Consider the following 18,521-nt stretch of genomic DNA (forward strand, 5'->3'; position numbering starts at 1 on the left):
TCATCTGCAAGGACAGGCAGTGAGGACTTAAAGGAAATGAAAGATCCATTATACTGTGAACTGCAGAGATCCCTGAATTACTGCTAACCTTAGTGGTAAATCCACTAGCTACAGTATTGTGTAAACTCATCACTATCAGTTTTCAACCTGCATGGTCTCAGGGGAAGCCGCTGTGGATGTCTCTGTGCCTATAGCTCTGTTCATGCATAACCTAGTGGTTCTACTTAAAGATCGTCGCAAGCTGACTCATATTTTAAGCTGAAGCATATTTTACTTCCTCCTGTCTCAGTTGCACCAGTCCCCAGTGATGACAGACAGACTGGTTGTGAGATGTGTTGCTGTTTCCAGATGTGTATCAGAGATTCTCCAGTGGGCACTGAAGCAAAAGGGTGCAGCCTATAGGGGACATATTCAATGCTCCTTTGCTTTCTGCACACATCATATAATCTCCTTTTCACATAGTCCTAATCTGGTTAATTCAGACCAGTGAAACAGAGGAGGCCTATTCCTTCCACCTTCCCAAATTTCCATTTCTTTTAACTGGAATGGATCTGGAATTGTTTGAAACTCTCCTGATACTTGTATTATTCTTGTTGTTGTCTTAATATTAATGACATTTCTATTGAGATCATGCTGTGTACAGGCAGTACGATGCAACTGTGATTTGAAAGGGCGCTTGCTGAGGGAGGGAAACTGGGATGCTAAGCGTACATTTGATAACAAAAAGCTGTAGTATGATGTACCTGCTAATTTAAGGCACTAATGAAGGCTTTGGTAACATCATGCTGTGTGTTCTTGGGATACTTTGTACATCTATTGTAGGAACACAGTTTGTAGTTAGAAAGAATGTCTCTGAAAAACAAAAGTAAACTCTTCCTTCACTTTAAAACCATTTATTAAGAAGCTTTTGTCTATAGAGATCAATAGTGCTGATTCCAGTCCACTATTTTTATGCACTGCTTATTGCAAAACCCTGTATCTCTTATTAGACAGTGTTCTCTGCTGCAGAAGAAGTGTTCAGAAGTTGCCGATGCAAATGGGTGTGTAGTCAGAAGACATTTTCATCACTTTAGGAAATACAGCAGAAAGGATGTGTAACATGCATAAAAGGAACTACACTAGAAAGATATATTGGACAGATTCTCTCTTGGGCAGGTCACGGTATTGGGCAGGCTGATTCGTTGCTGACAGATCTAGCAGGAGGTCCAAGCTATGTAGAATGTCTTCAGTGGAATGAAAATCACCCTTTTACAAGGCTGAGGAAAAAAAGTAATAAGAGCGTAGTTATTGCTATGTTATGTTCTTATTTAGCTGTGGGAAGATGACTGGTACGTTGGAACTGATACATTTAAAGATACACTGGTAACAATCAAATGTATGCACTGTAAGAAAGATTTCTACTTTGCTGCCCACAAGATTAGCTCAGCTGTGATATTAGCCTAACTTCTGTGATATGTTAACTTAGTTTTACAAATCCTTATCCTATGTATTTGCACAAGACCTTGGTACTGCTGGGTAATGCTAAAAGAGAAGAGCTCTGTGCTGTTATTTTGGAATTGTGGCAAGTAAGAGCGGTCATTTTTCTTAAAAGTCCTCCCCTTGGGAGTCAAACAGAGATTTCGATCAAAGTCAAGCACACTGCATCCAAGTACAAATATTCATAAAGGCTTCATCATAGGAAATTAGGATATTTTTTGCTTATCAGCAGATCTCTACTACAAGGACCATTTCCAAAAAGGAAGCTTGTTCTGGAGAGGGTTTTTTTCTTTCCCAAACACTAGCCACACACTTTTTTCCAAGCTCATGAAACCCACTGCTTATTCCTACACTGTGCTTTTGTTTTCAGTTAAAAAGCATTTAGCTGTGGCTAACAGCCACAAAGGAAGACTTGTCCAGTTCTGTCTGATATGTCACTCGAGTCTTGTTAATATCTGTTTTGAGATTATCAGTAGACAGCTACTTTTAACAATTTTACAGGAAAGCCCTTTGTTTCTCTGTCATACAGTGACATTTTTGCACTTTCTATAATCAGAACAAAAAATTAAGGTTAAATTAATATCAGAGAAAATATACCTCTTTTTAAGAAGATACGGACAACTTGGCTAAGATTTTTTTAAAAATAAGTGTCCCAAAACTAAGCTAATCCATACAAGCATCTATGGATTTACCTTAGGTTTCACAAACCACTGGCATTTCTTTCTTCCTCAGTTACATACATGCATGCAAGTGAGAACATGAGAGGTTTCCCATTGATATATTCAAGTTAAATCAAGCTGTCATTTTTGGAAAAAGATCTATGTGGAAAACAGATTCACTGCTTCAGTGCATGAACAGTGAGTAGGGAAGCAGAGGTGAAAGATTACTTTATTTGCAAGCCAAATCAAGCTCATATCTCCTGACTGAAATGTGGTGAGGTGCCTGGGATTCATAGTTGATCAAGGCAACGAAGGGATTTCCAAGCTAACTAGAGCCCTGTGAAAAATATTTTTCTTCAGCTAAGAGTTAGAGGTGGAAAATCAGAAACAGTGGAGAAAAGTCATGTTGGGTTGACCCAGTATGATTTTTGCCTTTTAGTTTTTAGCAACAAAAAATAAGTTTCAGGAGGACTGTGTCATTTTTTTGAGGGAGAATGAAAATGTCATGGTTCATTTTCATTTTATAGCTGCATAAAATAGTCTTCCCTGTGCCAAGCAGAGGCTCCAGCTTGGGAAGCTGCACATTCGCAGAGGGAAGCTGGGACTTCAGAGTTCTTTTTGCAGCCTTCAGCAAGGCCCTTATCTGTCAACTGCACTGTAAAACTGAAAACTGAACTCTGTGCATTTGTCTATTGAATATCCAGGTATAACGGGTTTTTTTGGAGGAACAGGTCTTTGGACAAAATCATAAGGAAGTTTATAAATGGCTTTGTTCCCTCTATGAGACTCTTTGGGTTTCTTGTTGCTCCTTTTAGGAATTCCTAGAAAGCAGCATCACAAATTCAGAAGAGGGCTTTCTGGTCCATGACAGTCATATCACAGGAAGATGCATGCCAGAGTATATCTTCAGTGAGAAGTACAAAGAGCATTTCAAAAGGGAGAAATTAATTTTAAGAGGATTCATTAATGTTTGCTTTTGCATTGAATGCTTCCCACAATCTTCTCTAAGCCTTTTCAACACAAAAATCTGTGCAGGATTCAAGCTTTATTTTTACCCTCACCTTTAAGCTCACCTTTAAGCTTGCTATCGTCTATGAAATTGGGAGGGTTAATTATTTAATGCTTAGATGTTTTAAAGATAAAAAATGCCAGACAGGCAGTATCTACTACTATTACTACAGCCACAGTAAGGTTTAAAATAGTTAAGAAATGTCCCTAACTGGAGTTTTAATTTATGGTTTTAGTAGAACTTTTAACTCTCTCGGGACATTTTTGCTGCAAAGCTTTTATGTCCTGAACATCACCTGAGCTGGAATAATTTAATTAAGTATGAGAACCTTGAGATAGTTAATTTGATTCATTTGTATTAGAACATAATTTTCCACATAGAATAATAATGCAGTTCATTTTTTTCCTAATTATGCCATTTTAGTTTTACTATCTCTTATTTTATAAGCTGCCATTTACTTTTAGACATATTTATCAATACTATCCTAATTCAAATTTGATGAAGTACACTGTAAAATGACCTTCGATTTAAGGCTGCAGTCTCTACAGAAAACTGTTTCTAGTAAAGATATATGGTTGGTGTGGGTATACTTATGCCCAGAAGAGCTCCACAACACATTGACTTTTCTTCTTTTCCAGGTAGCTATAGATTTCACTGCATCAAATGGTGATCCTAGAAACAGCTGCTCACTGCACTACATCCACCCCTATCAACCCAATGAGTACTTGAAAGCATTGGTAGCTGTTGGGGAGATTTGCCAAGACTATGACAGGTAAATAACCACATTTGATAACAGACTTGTCTTTAGAAAGTGTTTTCACAGTGTGAAATCAATGACTGCCTGCTGCCGGCTGCAGTAGCTCCATGTTTAGTCACTTAAGAGAAATGACTACATGTCAGAAAGATTAGTCTACCTTAACACGCTTTTGAGAGTGACAGTGGGATTAGATTAGCTTCATGGGAATGAAAGGCCCAGTTCTTGGCTGTTTGGCTGATATGTGTGTTAAGTTTCAGGTTTGTATTCACATGCCAAAATTGCACGTTTGAGTGGATTTTTCATATATGTTAAAATGGAAGCCTGTTTTGCAGATGCTGATAGCATCCTTTCTGATACACTTGGGAGTCTGGTTCTGTCCCATCCTACAGAAAAGCGTTCCCGAGATGTTGTGTTTGAAACTGAATTTGTAGTTGCCTAAACTGCTTAGTGGCCGTGCCTATTCTTCGAAGCAAATGTGTGGTCTTTTTCAGTGTTCTCCTGGCCTGTTGAATATTACAGTCTCTTCTAAAATAAATATTAAAAGATAATGATAACATGTGCACACAACATGCCTTTAAATAAATAAACAAATGCAAGTAATTGGGCCAAATATGCTTTGATTACATTATGTACTTCTATTGCTTTCAGACAGGCTGCCTGCTTCTATCAAATTAATTGTCCATTATTAATCTAATTACCAAGTGCATTTCCTTTAAATGTTCTTTCTTTGTTGGTGAGGCATAGTATCTTACACAATTATTCTTTCTAATCTTTGCACATGTAATAGGCATCCACCCACCACTTCGCCATATGTAAATACCAGATCTCAAAAAAACAATGGTATTTCCAGTCAAATTTGAATTATACTTTCTGGATAAATTGTGGAGTGACTTAATACTGTGGTTTGCATGTTACGTGTCGCATATACCAATTAGCCTGCTCAGAGGCATTTCCATTTGCATGGTAATGAAATGTCTTCTCAAAGAAGAATGAGGAAAATACTGCCCTGATACAATTTCTGTAAGAATTTGATGGTCAAACTTAGTCAATGAGTCTGAGAAAATTAATATTTTATTGTAAGTGAGCTGATAATTCCTCAGTGATTATCCAGTAATTTAATAATTACTAGCAATAATTCAGAGGATTAATATACTTCAAAATTGGGAAAGGAATAAAAAGGGCTGGTTTATGCACACAGATTTTTTTATTTTATCATTTAAGGTGTATTTTTTAAGAAAATGAAATAGTTAAGTGGCACAGTCCCTCCTGTACAGAGATATTAATCCCAAATCAGGATTCTTCTCTCAATATAGCATATTCCAATCAGTACAAAAAATAATGGCCAGTCATTTTTTAAATGAAATCATCAGCATCATTCAGTTCTATTGTGCTGCAGAAAATGCCTATTGATGCTAATCAGCACAACTAAGATTGTAAGAGCTATGGACTAGGGCTGAACAAAAGCCAGAATTTATTTTCCCAGGGAAATGTCACCTTTCTGGCATGTGTTTGACCTGTACATGCTCTCAAGTTGTGACACTATAAATATATTCCCATGGGCAAGTTGATTCAACATGGTCAGTGCTTTCTGATCAAAATGTCAAATGAGGACCTTTTCTTTATACTTGCATGTTTTGAATCCACGACCTGGAAATGAAAACTTGTAATTTCTCTAAAGAAGAAGAGAAATTAGGAGGTGCAAACCTTCACACAAAGTAATCTACAGGCTCTATATAGGAGTTCTTGTTGTGTTTAGTTGCAGCCTTGAGACGTATGAGCATATACGACCTATAAAGCAAATCTTCTGTATATACAATTTAAAAAAAAGAGTTTCAAATTCAGTAAAAATCCAAAATGTGGCACAGATCCGTAACTGCTCCAGTGAGCCCAGTTGTGCTTCAAATAATGGAGTAGGATTTCTGTTTCCAGGTTAAGATCAGCCAGAAGTGAAAAGAGAGGGACCTGCTGAACCTAAGGGCCGTTTAGAGCCAGAGTGTCATCATTTGCATAGGGGCATCTCTTTAGTAAGATTAAAATATGAGATCACAAAGATGGCAGTGCTCTTACCTGAGGTTTTATAATTTGTACCCATCAATTATCTCAAATAGGCAGAACTGGCTGATTTCAATCCAAACCAAGGAAAATGGAGTGGTTTTCTTTGGGTCTCAGGATTAATGTATTTACATCAAATGAAAGAGTAATTGGAATAAAGTAAAATCTGTTGTTTGCAATGCTATTCGCATTCCAATAGCACAGCTGTTGAATGCTAAGTATGTTTGCTACACTTACATACCAAAAGACTGCTTTTTTTATATTGGGGGGGGGGAGGGGAAGCCTATGGCTAGTACTTAAATACTTCTGTAATTAGAAACATTCAAATTTATTTGTAATTTGGGAGGAATTGGATTGGCAAGTAATATAGAGAGATTACATTCAAAATGCAAAATTTTCTTTTATATACTCTAGTTAGTTCTGTCGATCAAGCCAAATCTTCTCATAATCTAGGTTTCTGTACATACCAGCCTAACGTAATGTATCCCTAAGTAATTAAGGCTCCAAATTAAGTGCTGCCTCACATCCCTTGATACAGTGGAATAATCCCTGCTGATCCAAAAGCCCATTTATCTGTATGTTTCAGAGATTCTTGAAACAGTTAAATGAATAGCGCCATTCTGTGTAGTTAAGCGTGAAAGAATAAGATTCATTCTTTCCTCAGCAATATTCAGAGAATGAGAAATAGGCTTTGATTATTATCCAGATTGTAGAAATGCTGCAATCCTGTAGGAAAAGGCCAATCTGATAATGGTATGGGAAATGGAAGAGCAGTTCACCTGCACAAAAGACTTAATACTTTATCTATATGGTGGAATTGTTTCAGGCTATAACAACATTTGTCATAAGAGAGAAGATAAAGTTTGTGTGTGATATAATCAGTGGCTAAGCAAGAGTAGCAATGGATCGTAAAGGAAGGAGAAACATTCATTAGTTTTAAGGAATTAGGCTCTAAAATATAGTTAGAAATACTGGAAAGGGGAAAACACATTAAAAACTTATTATTGAAAATATTTGGTAAAAAAAGCAGACCGCTCCATGGAGAAGAATTTATTTTAAGATAAATGACTCATGAATGTTTAAAGATGACCTCATGAACCAATAAGTGGGAAATATATATTTCCATTTAAATATTTTCACAAGCTTTCTTTTATATTAAGAACTATATCACTGGTATAATTTTACCTTGAAATTGAGCAAGTCTACTCCACCTTTTTGTAGCATAGAGAAACAGATGAAAATGATGAAAAATCTTTGGGCACTAAAGTGTTTAATATTAAAAGGACCTGCTTCTGTATCATTCCATATTTATTCTTTACCTCAGTAATTTCAGTATTGAGTTCTGTGGATCAGAAGTCAAATCAAGTGGTTTCTGATGACCAGCAATATCAGCCTAGCCAGGATCCTGAAAAATCAGTTGATCACTACCAAATGTGCTTATATTCCCTCCACATGTTTTGAACAATGAGTTAGCAAGTGTACTTAAGGCAGATGAGGTTATATCTAGCTCTCTGTGCGCTATGGCTGGCTTAGGACTTCTAGCCTTCACCAACTCTGAACAATGGTTTTGGCCACCCTTTTGTTTTGGAGCCTGGTGGAGAACCCTTCAGGAGAATGCTATTTTCAAAGGATAGATGGCAGATGTCTTTGCTGGTTGAATACTCAGATATGAGGAAAGACAAACTCATTCATCAGTTGAAATATCAGACCTGTGAACCAGAATCTTATAAAAGCCATGAAACTCTGTAAGTTATATAGTAATAATTTTGAATGTGTCCTATTCTCCATAGTAACTGTTCCCCAAATACTTTTCATTTGTATCACAAAACTGCCCGCTGCCCAGCATGGAACAACACTGCTTTGTAAGCCAGAGAAGCCTATGGCTAAACTGGGGAATCAGGGAACGTGTCCTTTCCTCTGTGTCCCAGCATAAGGTCTGGCCATGTCCTGACTGCATGTCATGACCTGACCTACCTCTTCTCCCTTCCCCTCCACACATCCTGGCTCCCATCAAGAGGCAACAGAGGCATGTGGACAGGGAGGAGCTCCTGTGCTCTGCAGGAGGATGGACCGTCTGAATAACGGCAGGGAGACCGCGCCTGCGAGCCGCACAGTGCAACCCAGCTGCCTTGTGTAGGCGAGAACCAGCACCCAAATAGTACTGGGATGTGCTCTCAGCACATATACATGCACATTGACCAGTCTGTTTCCATTATTATAATCTGGAAACATCTGTGAAAACTAGTGTCTATAGATAAAACAGTACTTTTCCCAAGAGAGGTGCAGGTGTGCTTGAATCTCTCATGTAAGCACCTAGAGCTATATACCTAGACACACATATGTATATGTATATACAACTAGAGTTTTACTCATGTGCATGTAAATATATAGGTATGCATATAATATATAGGTATTATATGTACGTACATATGTATAATAGGTATGGTTAACACTTAACCATGCAGTAAAAAAATTGATTTCTCTTTTATGCTGTTTTATAGCTTCCCTCTCTGCAGAGCAAAGCCATAAGTCACAATAACAACAGTGCACACAGTTTATTTAAATGGCTGGTCCTTTGATCTTAACGATTTGTTTCACCAATGCTGGAATACAACCAGCTAACCAAGAGTGTAGCCCATCTTTCATTCTGCAGTGATCGCTATCTCTGGCAAAGGAAAAAAGGGGCTGAAATGGGACTGCAAATAGCTTGCTTGTAAGGACAAATGCTGTTACATGCACACAATGCTAAAGGCTGAGATGATTCCTAAATGATCTTACATTATTACAGGTTTTAATGATGATATTGTGAGTGAAGCCCATGGCAGGGCTTGCAAATCTGTTCCTCAATTTGAAACCTGATTTCTGCAGTTAGTAGCTTTCCTTTCTCTTCTGCTTATTAAGAATCTCATTATATTACATTAAATATTTATCTTTGCATTAAAACCTCTGTTCTGATTCAGCAAGACACTAAAGCTTATTACCTAATCCCATTGAATTCAGTCTGACTCAAGCAAACACTGAAGTATTATGCAAAATATAGATGGCACTAAGACGGAGTTAAGAGTTTTACTGAATTTGAACTTTATTGTTAATTGTTCGCCCCACACCCAAATGTTCAGTGCCTCCCATATACCTGGATGATCTTTATGATTAATTTTTACACATAGTTTTATATTTGTGCATACATTCAGAGTTCTTCACTGGGTTAATAAAAAGTGCTCACAAACGTATGAGAATCAGCTTTTGTGTGGTCAAATCAATACTCACACCTTGAAAAAGGCAAAGGTTAGATGTATTTTATCAAATACTTCTAAGCATTTGTTGCATTGGATATTTGTGGAACTTCCCATTCTTGATGGGCCATCCCTGTTGTGATCTACGCACTTAACTCATGATTCCATGTGTTTGACCACATAGTTTTGTAAAACGATGTCATAAAATTGGTCTTCATTTTATTTGTATTCAAAATCTGTTTCAAAAATTAGTTCTTAATTATTTTAAATCTCTATGTCTGTTTATTCACTCTTAAAGATACTGCAGAATTTTTTTTATTTCCAAGAGCCCTTGAAACACACAGAAGATAAATTCTGTTTCCTGACACTAATGTCCTTTTTCATTTAGGCAAATAGCCTCCTTAACTCTAAATACTCAAGTAGCTCCTTAAAACTGACATTCACACTGAGATCATATATTAACAAATAAACTGCTTGTGTAAAACACACTTGTCTAGCAACCTCCCCAAAGGCCACTAATGAGCAAAGAGTACATTCTTCCTGCAAAATGCAGAAATTATTTATGTGTAGAGCTCTGTAAAATACTTAAGAGGGAAAATTTAAAAACTGGGCCCCATTCCACAAAAGAGATGAAAGTCCTGAAGTCAGTCTGAGTTTCAACATTAGCTTCTGCAAACAATGAATTGCAGCAGTAGCTGACTAGAGGCAAAAATTCCTCTTTATTTCTTCTTCAGTATTTTAGGCCTGAGCGAGTGCATTCACTCTGATTGAAAACCGTATATAAAGCCTTCCTTCCGTCATGCAATAAAGTGCACTTGAAAATTAAGAAGGGAAAAAATGAAAGGAGAAAATGAAAAGACCAGGGTTCCTAGTCCAGCACACCCCTTTCTAAGAAGGGAAAAAAGTAAGTCAAATGAAAGGTCCATCTGTCCCAGAAACACATTTCCTGAGGTACCCAGCAGAGGGCAGTTAGGGAGGAGAAAGAGGACAAGGTATGTATAATGCAGTACCTGTTATGGAAGTCATATATAAATCAGTGCGATTGGTCCCAAATACAAAGATCAGTATGTACTTAAATGCTGTGGTTTGGATTGAGGCTTTACGTGGAAAAGAGGTCCCAGAGTTTACACCTTGCAGTCTGCTTTATTAATCAGAGCCTCATCCCCAAGAATTACTTAACAGGTCATTCATCCTGAAGCTATGTCTGGGTTTGTGGATGAAGACTGAGAGAGTTACCTTGGCTGGAGGGATCTGAATTAAATACCTTGAGGTAATTTTGCCAGACACAAGGAGAAAAGCAGAAACTTGCTTTGGTTGAGATAGTAGTATAATAGTAGTTCATTAAAACTGGGGCGAAAGAATGATGCCTAGAATAACTGGCACTATATGTGACATTAAATATTTCATGAAATCCCTACATAGACCTATAGATGTTAAAATTTAACCTACCCATGCAGATCAATAAATAAAAATATGCTTAATTATTAAGCATCTCTATCACTTTAATTACAGAAACAACCTTTCTGGAGGCTGTTAAGCAAAAAAGCTGATTAGCATATCTAAACAAGTTTAAAAACCATGGGGGAAAAGACAAGAATCTTTTTATTTAGTGCTTTAATAGGACCAAATTTGCATAGACATAAAACAGAAGAAAAATAGAAAAACAGTAACCTATACAGAAAAACTTGTAGCTTATGTTTATCAACAAGCTCAGCTGTGGCTAAACATATTCTGAAGTGTTTGGATAACCCAGGACTAGAACTGCACTGGGAAAAAGGGATTGCTAGTACTTTTAGTCACCAAACTGGATTCAAAATCCTTGGATTTAACTGTTGAGGACCTAAGCTGGCACAATCACATAATATATACATACACATATTTAGCATTTGCCTTTGCAGAACCTATATTTGCAGACTGCTGCCACACAGGGGTTTCTACAATCACCACTTTTTATCCCAAGAATCAGTACAGAAGAACTAGTCTAGTACAGCAACTGTGTTGGGAAGGTGACTTCGTAACAGTTTCTTTTGCATATGTACATACATACATATATATGTGTGTGTGTGTGTATAGATCTGTATATATATGTGTATATGTATGTATATAACTGCAGGCCCTTTATCTGGGCAGATACTGTCAATTCTTACAGCTCTGCCTTTTCCCTTACCAAGTTTTCATCTTTGTGTCTTCTTTACACTGCCTCTTCTTCCAGGAACTCAGTTCCTATGTCAGCGTATCAGTCACGAGCAGTCCCTTCCAAGTTTCTTAGCAAAACCACTGCTTCCTCCACGTGCTTTTCAGAGACCTCTGCTGCATTCTGTCAGCTCATAGATACATCAAAATCTGAACCTTCTGCATGGCTTTTCTATGCGGCTTTTACCATTTCTCAATTCAGCTTGAAATCTCCTCTGAGGAAGAGCTTTGTTCTGTGCAATAGTTGACACTTCTCCAGGACTGTGCAGACTGGTACCGTTGGGATTTCTCTGTCAGCATTTCTTTCTGAAGAGAATGACTTGAAGTATAAAACCCTACAAACTTTATGTGAAATTGCACACCACCTACTGCTGTAGAGACTAGGCATCTGTGTAAATAAATAAGTATTAATAAGTAAATAAGCATAAATAAAGGCGATAGCAATTTATCTTGCCATTTTCACTGATGCCATCTGATAATGATCTGGTACCTCTTTAGTCAACGCAAACATTTCCACAATTTCAGAAGTGTGAATTTCCTCCTTGCATTGTTAAGGATATAACTATTCTAGTCATCCACTCCATTATATTAGCATATCGCTGAGAAGCAAATTATTCCCATTTGGAAACCCATCTGTGGGGTAAATGAACACCATGTTCTAAATCTTCTCATGCAAGTTTCCTCCTTTACAGAAAGTGGACACCTTTTGCCTGAGTTGACCTTACCAGGATGTTTGTGGGTCAAATTTCTCTCAGTTAAAGCTAGGCAATTCTTGTGAATTAGGTTCCATTTACTATCTTACTATCCCCTCCAAATTATTGTGAAATTAACCTTGATCAGTGATTCCAAATCAGCAGATGAACAGACGGTAGTAGCCCATTTCCTCCTCCATATTCAGTGATGCCTAGCTGAATGTTTAGTCATCAGTATATTTCACTTGCAATTTTGCTCTAACTTGTTTTGATAGTGTTCTTCATTTTGACTTAATGTCATTTTGATTTTGGTAAAATTACATCAACAGCTCATTTGGTCACATTAAATCACAATATAATCTCTATAACAGTTTTATCCTGCTCATCCTAGAAAGCTCATTTGTATCTTGAGAGCATTTGATGAGAAATTCCTCTCCCAGCACCTCCCTGCATACACATGCCAATGCAGTCCTGTATCCCTCTCTTCCCAGCACACTCCTTATAGATAGATATTTTCTGATAGAAAATTGTTCCAGAGGACGGTCTCTGACCAACCCTTTCCACTGTAATTTGTAAAAAAGGACAGTTATGTGCATATGTAGCAAAGCTTTTGTTCTTGTGGTTGCTTAGTGCAGTACACCCTGAAACTTGAAAACCACACTTGTGTTTAAAGAGGGCAGGGCCCCACCACTGTTCGGTTTGGGGTTCTTCACGATCTGCACCTTATGTGATGGAATTCAGCCTGCTGCCTGCAGTGTCAAGTTTTAAACATCTGAGATTGCAGTCTGTGTTAGAATGACCTTTTCTGTGATGGTACAGTTTTCCATATATGATCCCACAGATATGCCAATTCGCTATAGAGTTAAGGTTTTGGAAGGTACAGGGACATATGTGCAACCTCTTAAAATACATAGGACTGTCTGGAAACTGCCTGGTTTGAGAAGTTAAATATAACTTGCTGTAGCCTCTTGCAGCATCCCCTTCCCTAGTTTATTCCCAGTTATAAAGTCTCATTTCTTTTTCAAGATATATTTTACTAAATTGGGTCATTCATGTAGGTATAAATTGGGTCATTGCAATTTATTTGTCATCTTGCAGGGAAGTTTGACATTTTGTCTCACCTTCCTGAGTATGCCATTTTATTAGGCTATCCTTCTAGCAAGTGATATATCTCACTGCCATTTCATTTTGCTTAACCCACTCCTCCCTCAAGCTCTGATGACTTTTTTTTTCTGTGGGTATTTACTTTTCCCCAGTCTAGGAATTTCTGAGTTCACTTGATATTTTTACCCTGCAGAGCTTCTTTTGCAATTCTTTTAATGTTAACAAGGGGAAGTTTAAATCCATTGTGCCTGGATTTGGCTTTGTTAGTTATTTCATGAGTTGATGCCTTTCGGTGATTAGCTTCAGGGAATTTGTATTCCCCTGCTTCATTAACTATTTCCCTTGCAGGTGAGACAGGCATTCCCTCATATTCTTGAAACCCAATTACATGACAGTATCTCTTTCTCAGTATTCAGCAGATTCCAGCTCCCCTAAGGTGACTAAGAGCTGTAATTAAAGATAGCAAGTGAATTTTAATGTCAGGATTTCGCACAATTGTGTAGCATCTTTGTTTGTGACAGACCAAACAATGTAGCTGTTGCAGTGATTTACCATTGATTTGCATGCTCCCAGCTCTCTTTTGTGACCGAGATGTATGATAATCAGTTCATTCTTGCTGCTCTGTTAAAAATCATTGTGCATTATGGACTGGATGCCAAGCCTTGTTACGTACAGTGCAAGTTTGATTAAACACGCAGTAACCTGGCAAAAGCAGAGATGTGGTTGTATCGAACAAGGCATAACCACACAGTGAATATGTGGTGACAGCGTAGCGGTTCCCCAGAGAAGAATACAGATTAGGGGGAGAAAACACTGCTGCTGCTGAACTCTTGCCGTCTTTCTGACTCTGACTGGGGCAGGCTAAGAGCTGGACCACAGCCTGGCTCTACCCCTGGCCCATCCTGGAGGAGCACAGGTGGCTGTGTAAGACTGCAAAGGGTGAAGCGGATGGGCTCTGGTCCCTTCTGCTTAAACGGTTTTATGTAGCCCTATTCAATCATACAGATCATATCCTTTATTTACCTAGCTCTGCTTGCAAAGCAGGAACTGAAAATGCTTAAATATTTCAAATGATTTCTGTATTTTCTTTGGAACTGCTGCTAATCCCTGTAAGCTGTTATGATTCAGAATTTACTGGCATCAAGCCCTTCTCAGATAAGTACTAAATAATACACTCAGGAACATGATTCATTCATATGCTTTAGAAAAGAAACACTTAATTCAGCTCATATTCTTCCAGTTCACTCCCTGAACATGAAAGATTACAATTTTAATTGAGTTTAGAGATGACTCTATTTTGTTTGTGCCATTTGCTGTTTTCTCCTTTTTCTTTTCCTTTCCCCTTTCCTCTCTCTTCTCTCCCTCTTCCCATGCCCCCTCCCCTTCCTTCTCCCCCTCCTCACATTCACACTTTTCTCAATTACATGTGTAACAGACACTCCCCTTTTATTTTGGCAATTTGAAATTTCTTTCTAACAGAGGAAAAATATCTGATTTCATCATGGGAAGAGTATGTAGAGCAGAGCAGATCCACAGTTTATTCTTTTAAGACTGGAATTGAAAATGAAAGGCACAGTAATTGATTTTGCTGCGTCCAGCATAGTACTTTAAAAATATCTCCCTGGTAATTCTGATCTGACCCAAAACCAAAATTACAAGCGACAGCTTACTATCCAGGGATTCTAGTCAGGTATGTTCCTTGCAAGAATGTCAAAGAGCCGTAAATTTAAGATTCTTGGTCATTTGAAACTAAAAATGGGTTCTTAGTGTTTCTTTCTCCCCACTCCATGTTTCTTTCTTTTCCCCCCATTCACTGCATCATTAGTACCACTAGTGCTCCTATGTTGCTCTAGCATAAAGTGAGCAGGTTTTCATGCTGAGGCTCTCCAAGGTCAGTTCAGTAGCATCCATACAAATTGCTGCATTGACTTCAGGATCTTAAAGGTAAGCACATCTGTAGCTTTCATGAGCACGGGTAAAATGAGTCCCAAACAACCTGTGTAAGTGGCTAGCTAGAAGTTCATCTTTCAGAATGAATAAATGGCATATGGAATGACTTAGGCCTTTTTTCCCCCTACATTTACTCCACACAATTAAGAACTTAGATTCTCCATTTAGATTTTAAAAAGGAACTAATTTTCAGAGAACATAGTCCTGGCAGCTCTTGTTTTCCTTTCTGAATACAGGTATTGCCACACTGGTGAATATCTAGGTCTATGTCCAGCATCGTCTATGCCAGCAGCTTCAGAGGAAGTTGCAAAAGACTCTCTAATGTCTGACTAATTAACTTCACACAGTGGAATAGTTTTATCTGAGTTCTCCTCCTTGTTACTAGGAATAGCAAATCCTTCTCAGAATAAAGCTGAACTCCAGGTTTCAATGACGCTACATGTCAGAGGGCACCAGTGGTTAACGAGACAAGATTTTGAAATGTTCTTTATTTTGTCTCCTTGTCTTTATTATAAACATATTTCTTACCTTCCAGTAACACTAGGCTTCTTAGTGAAACAGAAAAAGGTATCATTATCTGTATCACTTTTACTAATTTACAAAACCTTACTATTTCCTCTATTCATCTCTTTCCCTGTCTGTGCAGTACAGCTCACTGAAATCTCTCTCCTCTCTGCCCCTATTAATGTATTGATTTGTCATTGTGCTTCGCTGTTTTCTCTAGATAGCTTGAAGGATGGGTGACTAAAACTAAGCAATGTTCCAAAAGGATAATATAGGATATTTTCAGAATTTATTTTCTGCTATGCATTATGTTATAGTTGAGGTTAGTGAGGGACTTTTCTCTAACTGGTTGTATTTCTGTTCAGAAGACTGCGGTCTTGGAGTCCTGACAAGTCCTTTCTGTGTGCATTAATTTACATTTACCACTATGAACACTGAACCTGAACCCTCTCCCTGATTTAACCTTTAGGGTATAACCTAGATCTGCTCAGTCTTTGGTATCTTTCAGTAATATATGCCTGTTTGACTGGAAAAAGTACCAGAAGCCATATATATCTATGTTTGCATGACTACTCATGGCCCTTATATAACCAGGTATAAAGTCAAAGTCCGATTCTTTTTGCTTTTTTGATCTTCATGTCAAGTACTTCAGCTTTTTGAAAATTATGCCAAGTTTTAATTTTCAAGGGAACCTACATAAAACAAAGAACAATATAAAATGTGAAGTAGACGTGACAGAGTAATTTTGTAAAGATTCTGCCAAGCCACAATCCATTTTTTCTTATTTGATTTTGTAAATTTCAGGTTTTATAGAACCGGATTGTTTTTCCACTTCTGTGTTTCTCTCCTGTCCCTTTAGCAATCTGTCTCCAGCAGGACAGTGCAGGCAGTTTCCCTGCATGTGCCAAGGCAAGGACTCTCTGGCTAGGTTTAAACAAAACAAGTCAAAGGTCCTGATGTGGCCTGAGGCCAAGGGCATGACACTGCCCATGTCTTGTATCTAAGCTTTCTTCCTCCCAGCACAAACTCGTGATGCCCAAAATGCCATTTGGGAGCAGTCTCAGGCACAGCTGTCCCCAGCTCTGTCCCTGGGAAGTCTCTGGGGGCTGCTGGTGGGCAGGAGCCAGCACTATGCCAGGGAGAGTGCTAACAGACCATGTCTATAGTCATGTCCCAGTGCTTCAGCTAGGGTCCCAGGCCTATTTCCTGGTATAAATGAAGCCCAAATGCCTGAGCAAGCAACACAAAGGAAAAGAAAACTGGTTCTCACTTTTATTCTTTTGGGTGAGTTTAAATTACAAAGGAAGAAAAGAAAAGTCATAGAGCAGATCCCTCCCCTACTGATATGCCAGGTTAGGAAACAGGGCTGGAGTCTCTGATGCATGCAATTCACCCTTGAGGCAGGAGGAAACCTTCTTTTTATTTTCTGACTCTAGTTTCAGTCCCTGGATGGCCTAATCCTTGACATAGCTTCCAGAAGCTGGGAAGTTGCTCTGCTTTCTGCTGCAAGCTGCCATGATAGCCCTGGGTCTGGTAGAGCAGCTCTGTCACACCTCTATACCATAAGGGATTGTCCTGGAAGCAAGAGAGTCCTTGGCTGCCCTTCTGGGTCACTTTTTCCCTGCTGTGTCTCAGTAGTGCAGGATAAGCAGAATGAGGGCAGCAGGCTCAGCTGCTGGGTTTTTTCTCATATGACAAAGTGAGGGGCGGGTGGGAAGGCTAGAGAGGGTTACTTTGTAAAATATCACTAAGCCATTAAATTACTAAAGAGCGAGACCTTTATATTAGCTAAACACCTTGTTTTGTGTGATAGGAGGAAAAGTATTGCTTACATTAAAATTTTATTTTATTCTGAAAGCTGTCAGCCACAAATTTTGAGGTGTGGTCAGGGAATAACATGATTATCATTTTTTATGCAAGGGATTTCATGAGTGATAATCAAAAAGTTCCCTTCTTACCTTAAAGATCAAGCTCTGGGAGCACATGAAAGTTAATTCCTTGGTCCCAGCAGCTTGAATCAGAATACCAGAGGTATGTACCTAAATTTTGGAAAATGAGGAGCTTCCTAAGGAGAGTGTGAAGCTATTCTGAGTGAGGCAAGAGAAAGTACTAAGCACAGGAGTAGACCCCAGGATACCCCTCCTCTCTAGAGTCCATGCACTTCCCTCTGAAAAGCAGCCACGTGGAATCCCATCTTGAGGGTGTACATGATCAAGCTTTACTCTTTCACAAGGCAATGGTAGCAGTAACTAGCACTTGCCCAAAAAGGAGATGTAGGAGATTCAGACATAAAGACAGGTGTCCTGACTGTGGTGGTAAGGTATTCTGGGTGCAGCATAACAGTGGGGGCTGTGCCACTGTGTGACTGGGAGTGTGGGAGTCTTGCCACCAGGAGAATCCAGGCTGCTGGAGGTATCACTTAGCGCTGTCTCTGAATTGCTGCAGAGCAGAAGATGGAGCTGCAGATACGAGAGTGCCTACACTTGTTGACACTCGAGAAACATTGCAGTACAAATGCAGGCACTGTATGGGTTTAGGCATCTCCCAGGTTAGGTAATTGCTGCCAACATCAGCTTTTTTGATTGCTTTATTGAACTTAGACACTTATGTTTTACAGAAGTAAAATTCTTTTTTAGTCTTTGTTTGCTCTTGCCCAAAATCAATTAACTTGCAGCTCCACAGGGTTTGATTTTCTAATCCAACCATGCTTAATCATTGATGTAAACCAAGATTTTTTTCTCTTCTCAGATTCTTTTCTAATGGCTTCTTATTTCTTGCCCTCTAAGTGTGTGCCTGAATTCTCTGCATCTATTTATAAGGGCTTCCCCGCTTCCAGGAGTGTTTAATCAAAGAGAAGGCTATCAGCAGGTGGTTAGCATCAAATGTCAGCAG

General features: G+C 38.6%; 1 protein-coding gene across 2 annotated transcripts in view; it reads left to right on the plus strand.

Annotated features, from left to right (window-relative positions):
- Window positions 1-18,521, plus strand: part of CPNE4 (copine 4) — a 250,984-nt gene that overhangs the window by 205,266 nt on the left and 27,197 nt on the right. For both annotated transcript variants that reach the window (XM_050915715.1, XM_050915716.1), the window contains exon 11: window positions 3,783-3,916. In XM_050915715.1, the coding sequence (XP_050771672.1) occupies window positions 3,783-3,916 (134 nt within the window). The remainder of the gene's footprint in view (window positions 1-3,782; window positions 3,917-18,521) is intronic.

The sequence above is a fragment of the Gymnogyps californianus genome, chromosome 2 (genome assembly GCF_018139145.2).
Source record: "Gymnogyps californianus isolate 813 chromosome 2, ASM1813914v2, whole genome shotgun sequence".
Classification (NCBI taxonomy): Eukaryota; Metazoa; Chordata; class Aves; order Accipitriformes; family Cathartidae; genus Gymnogyps; species Gymnogyps californianus.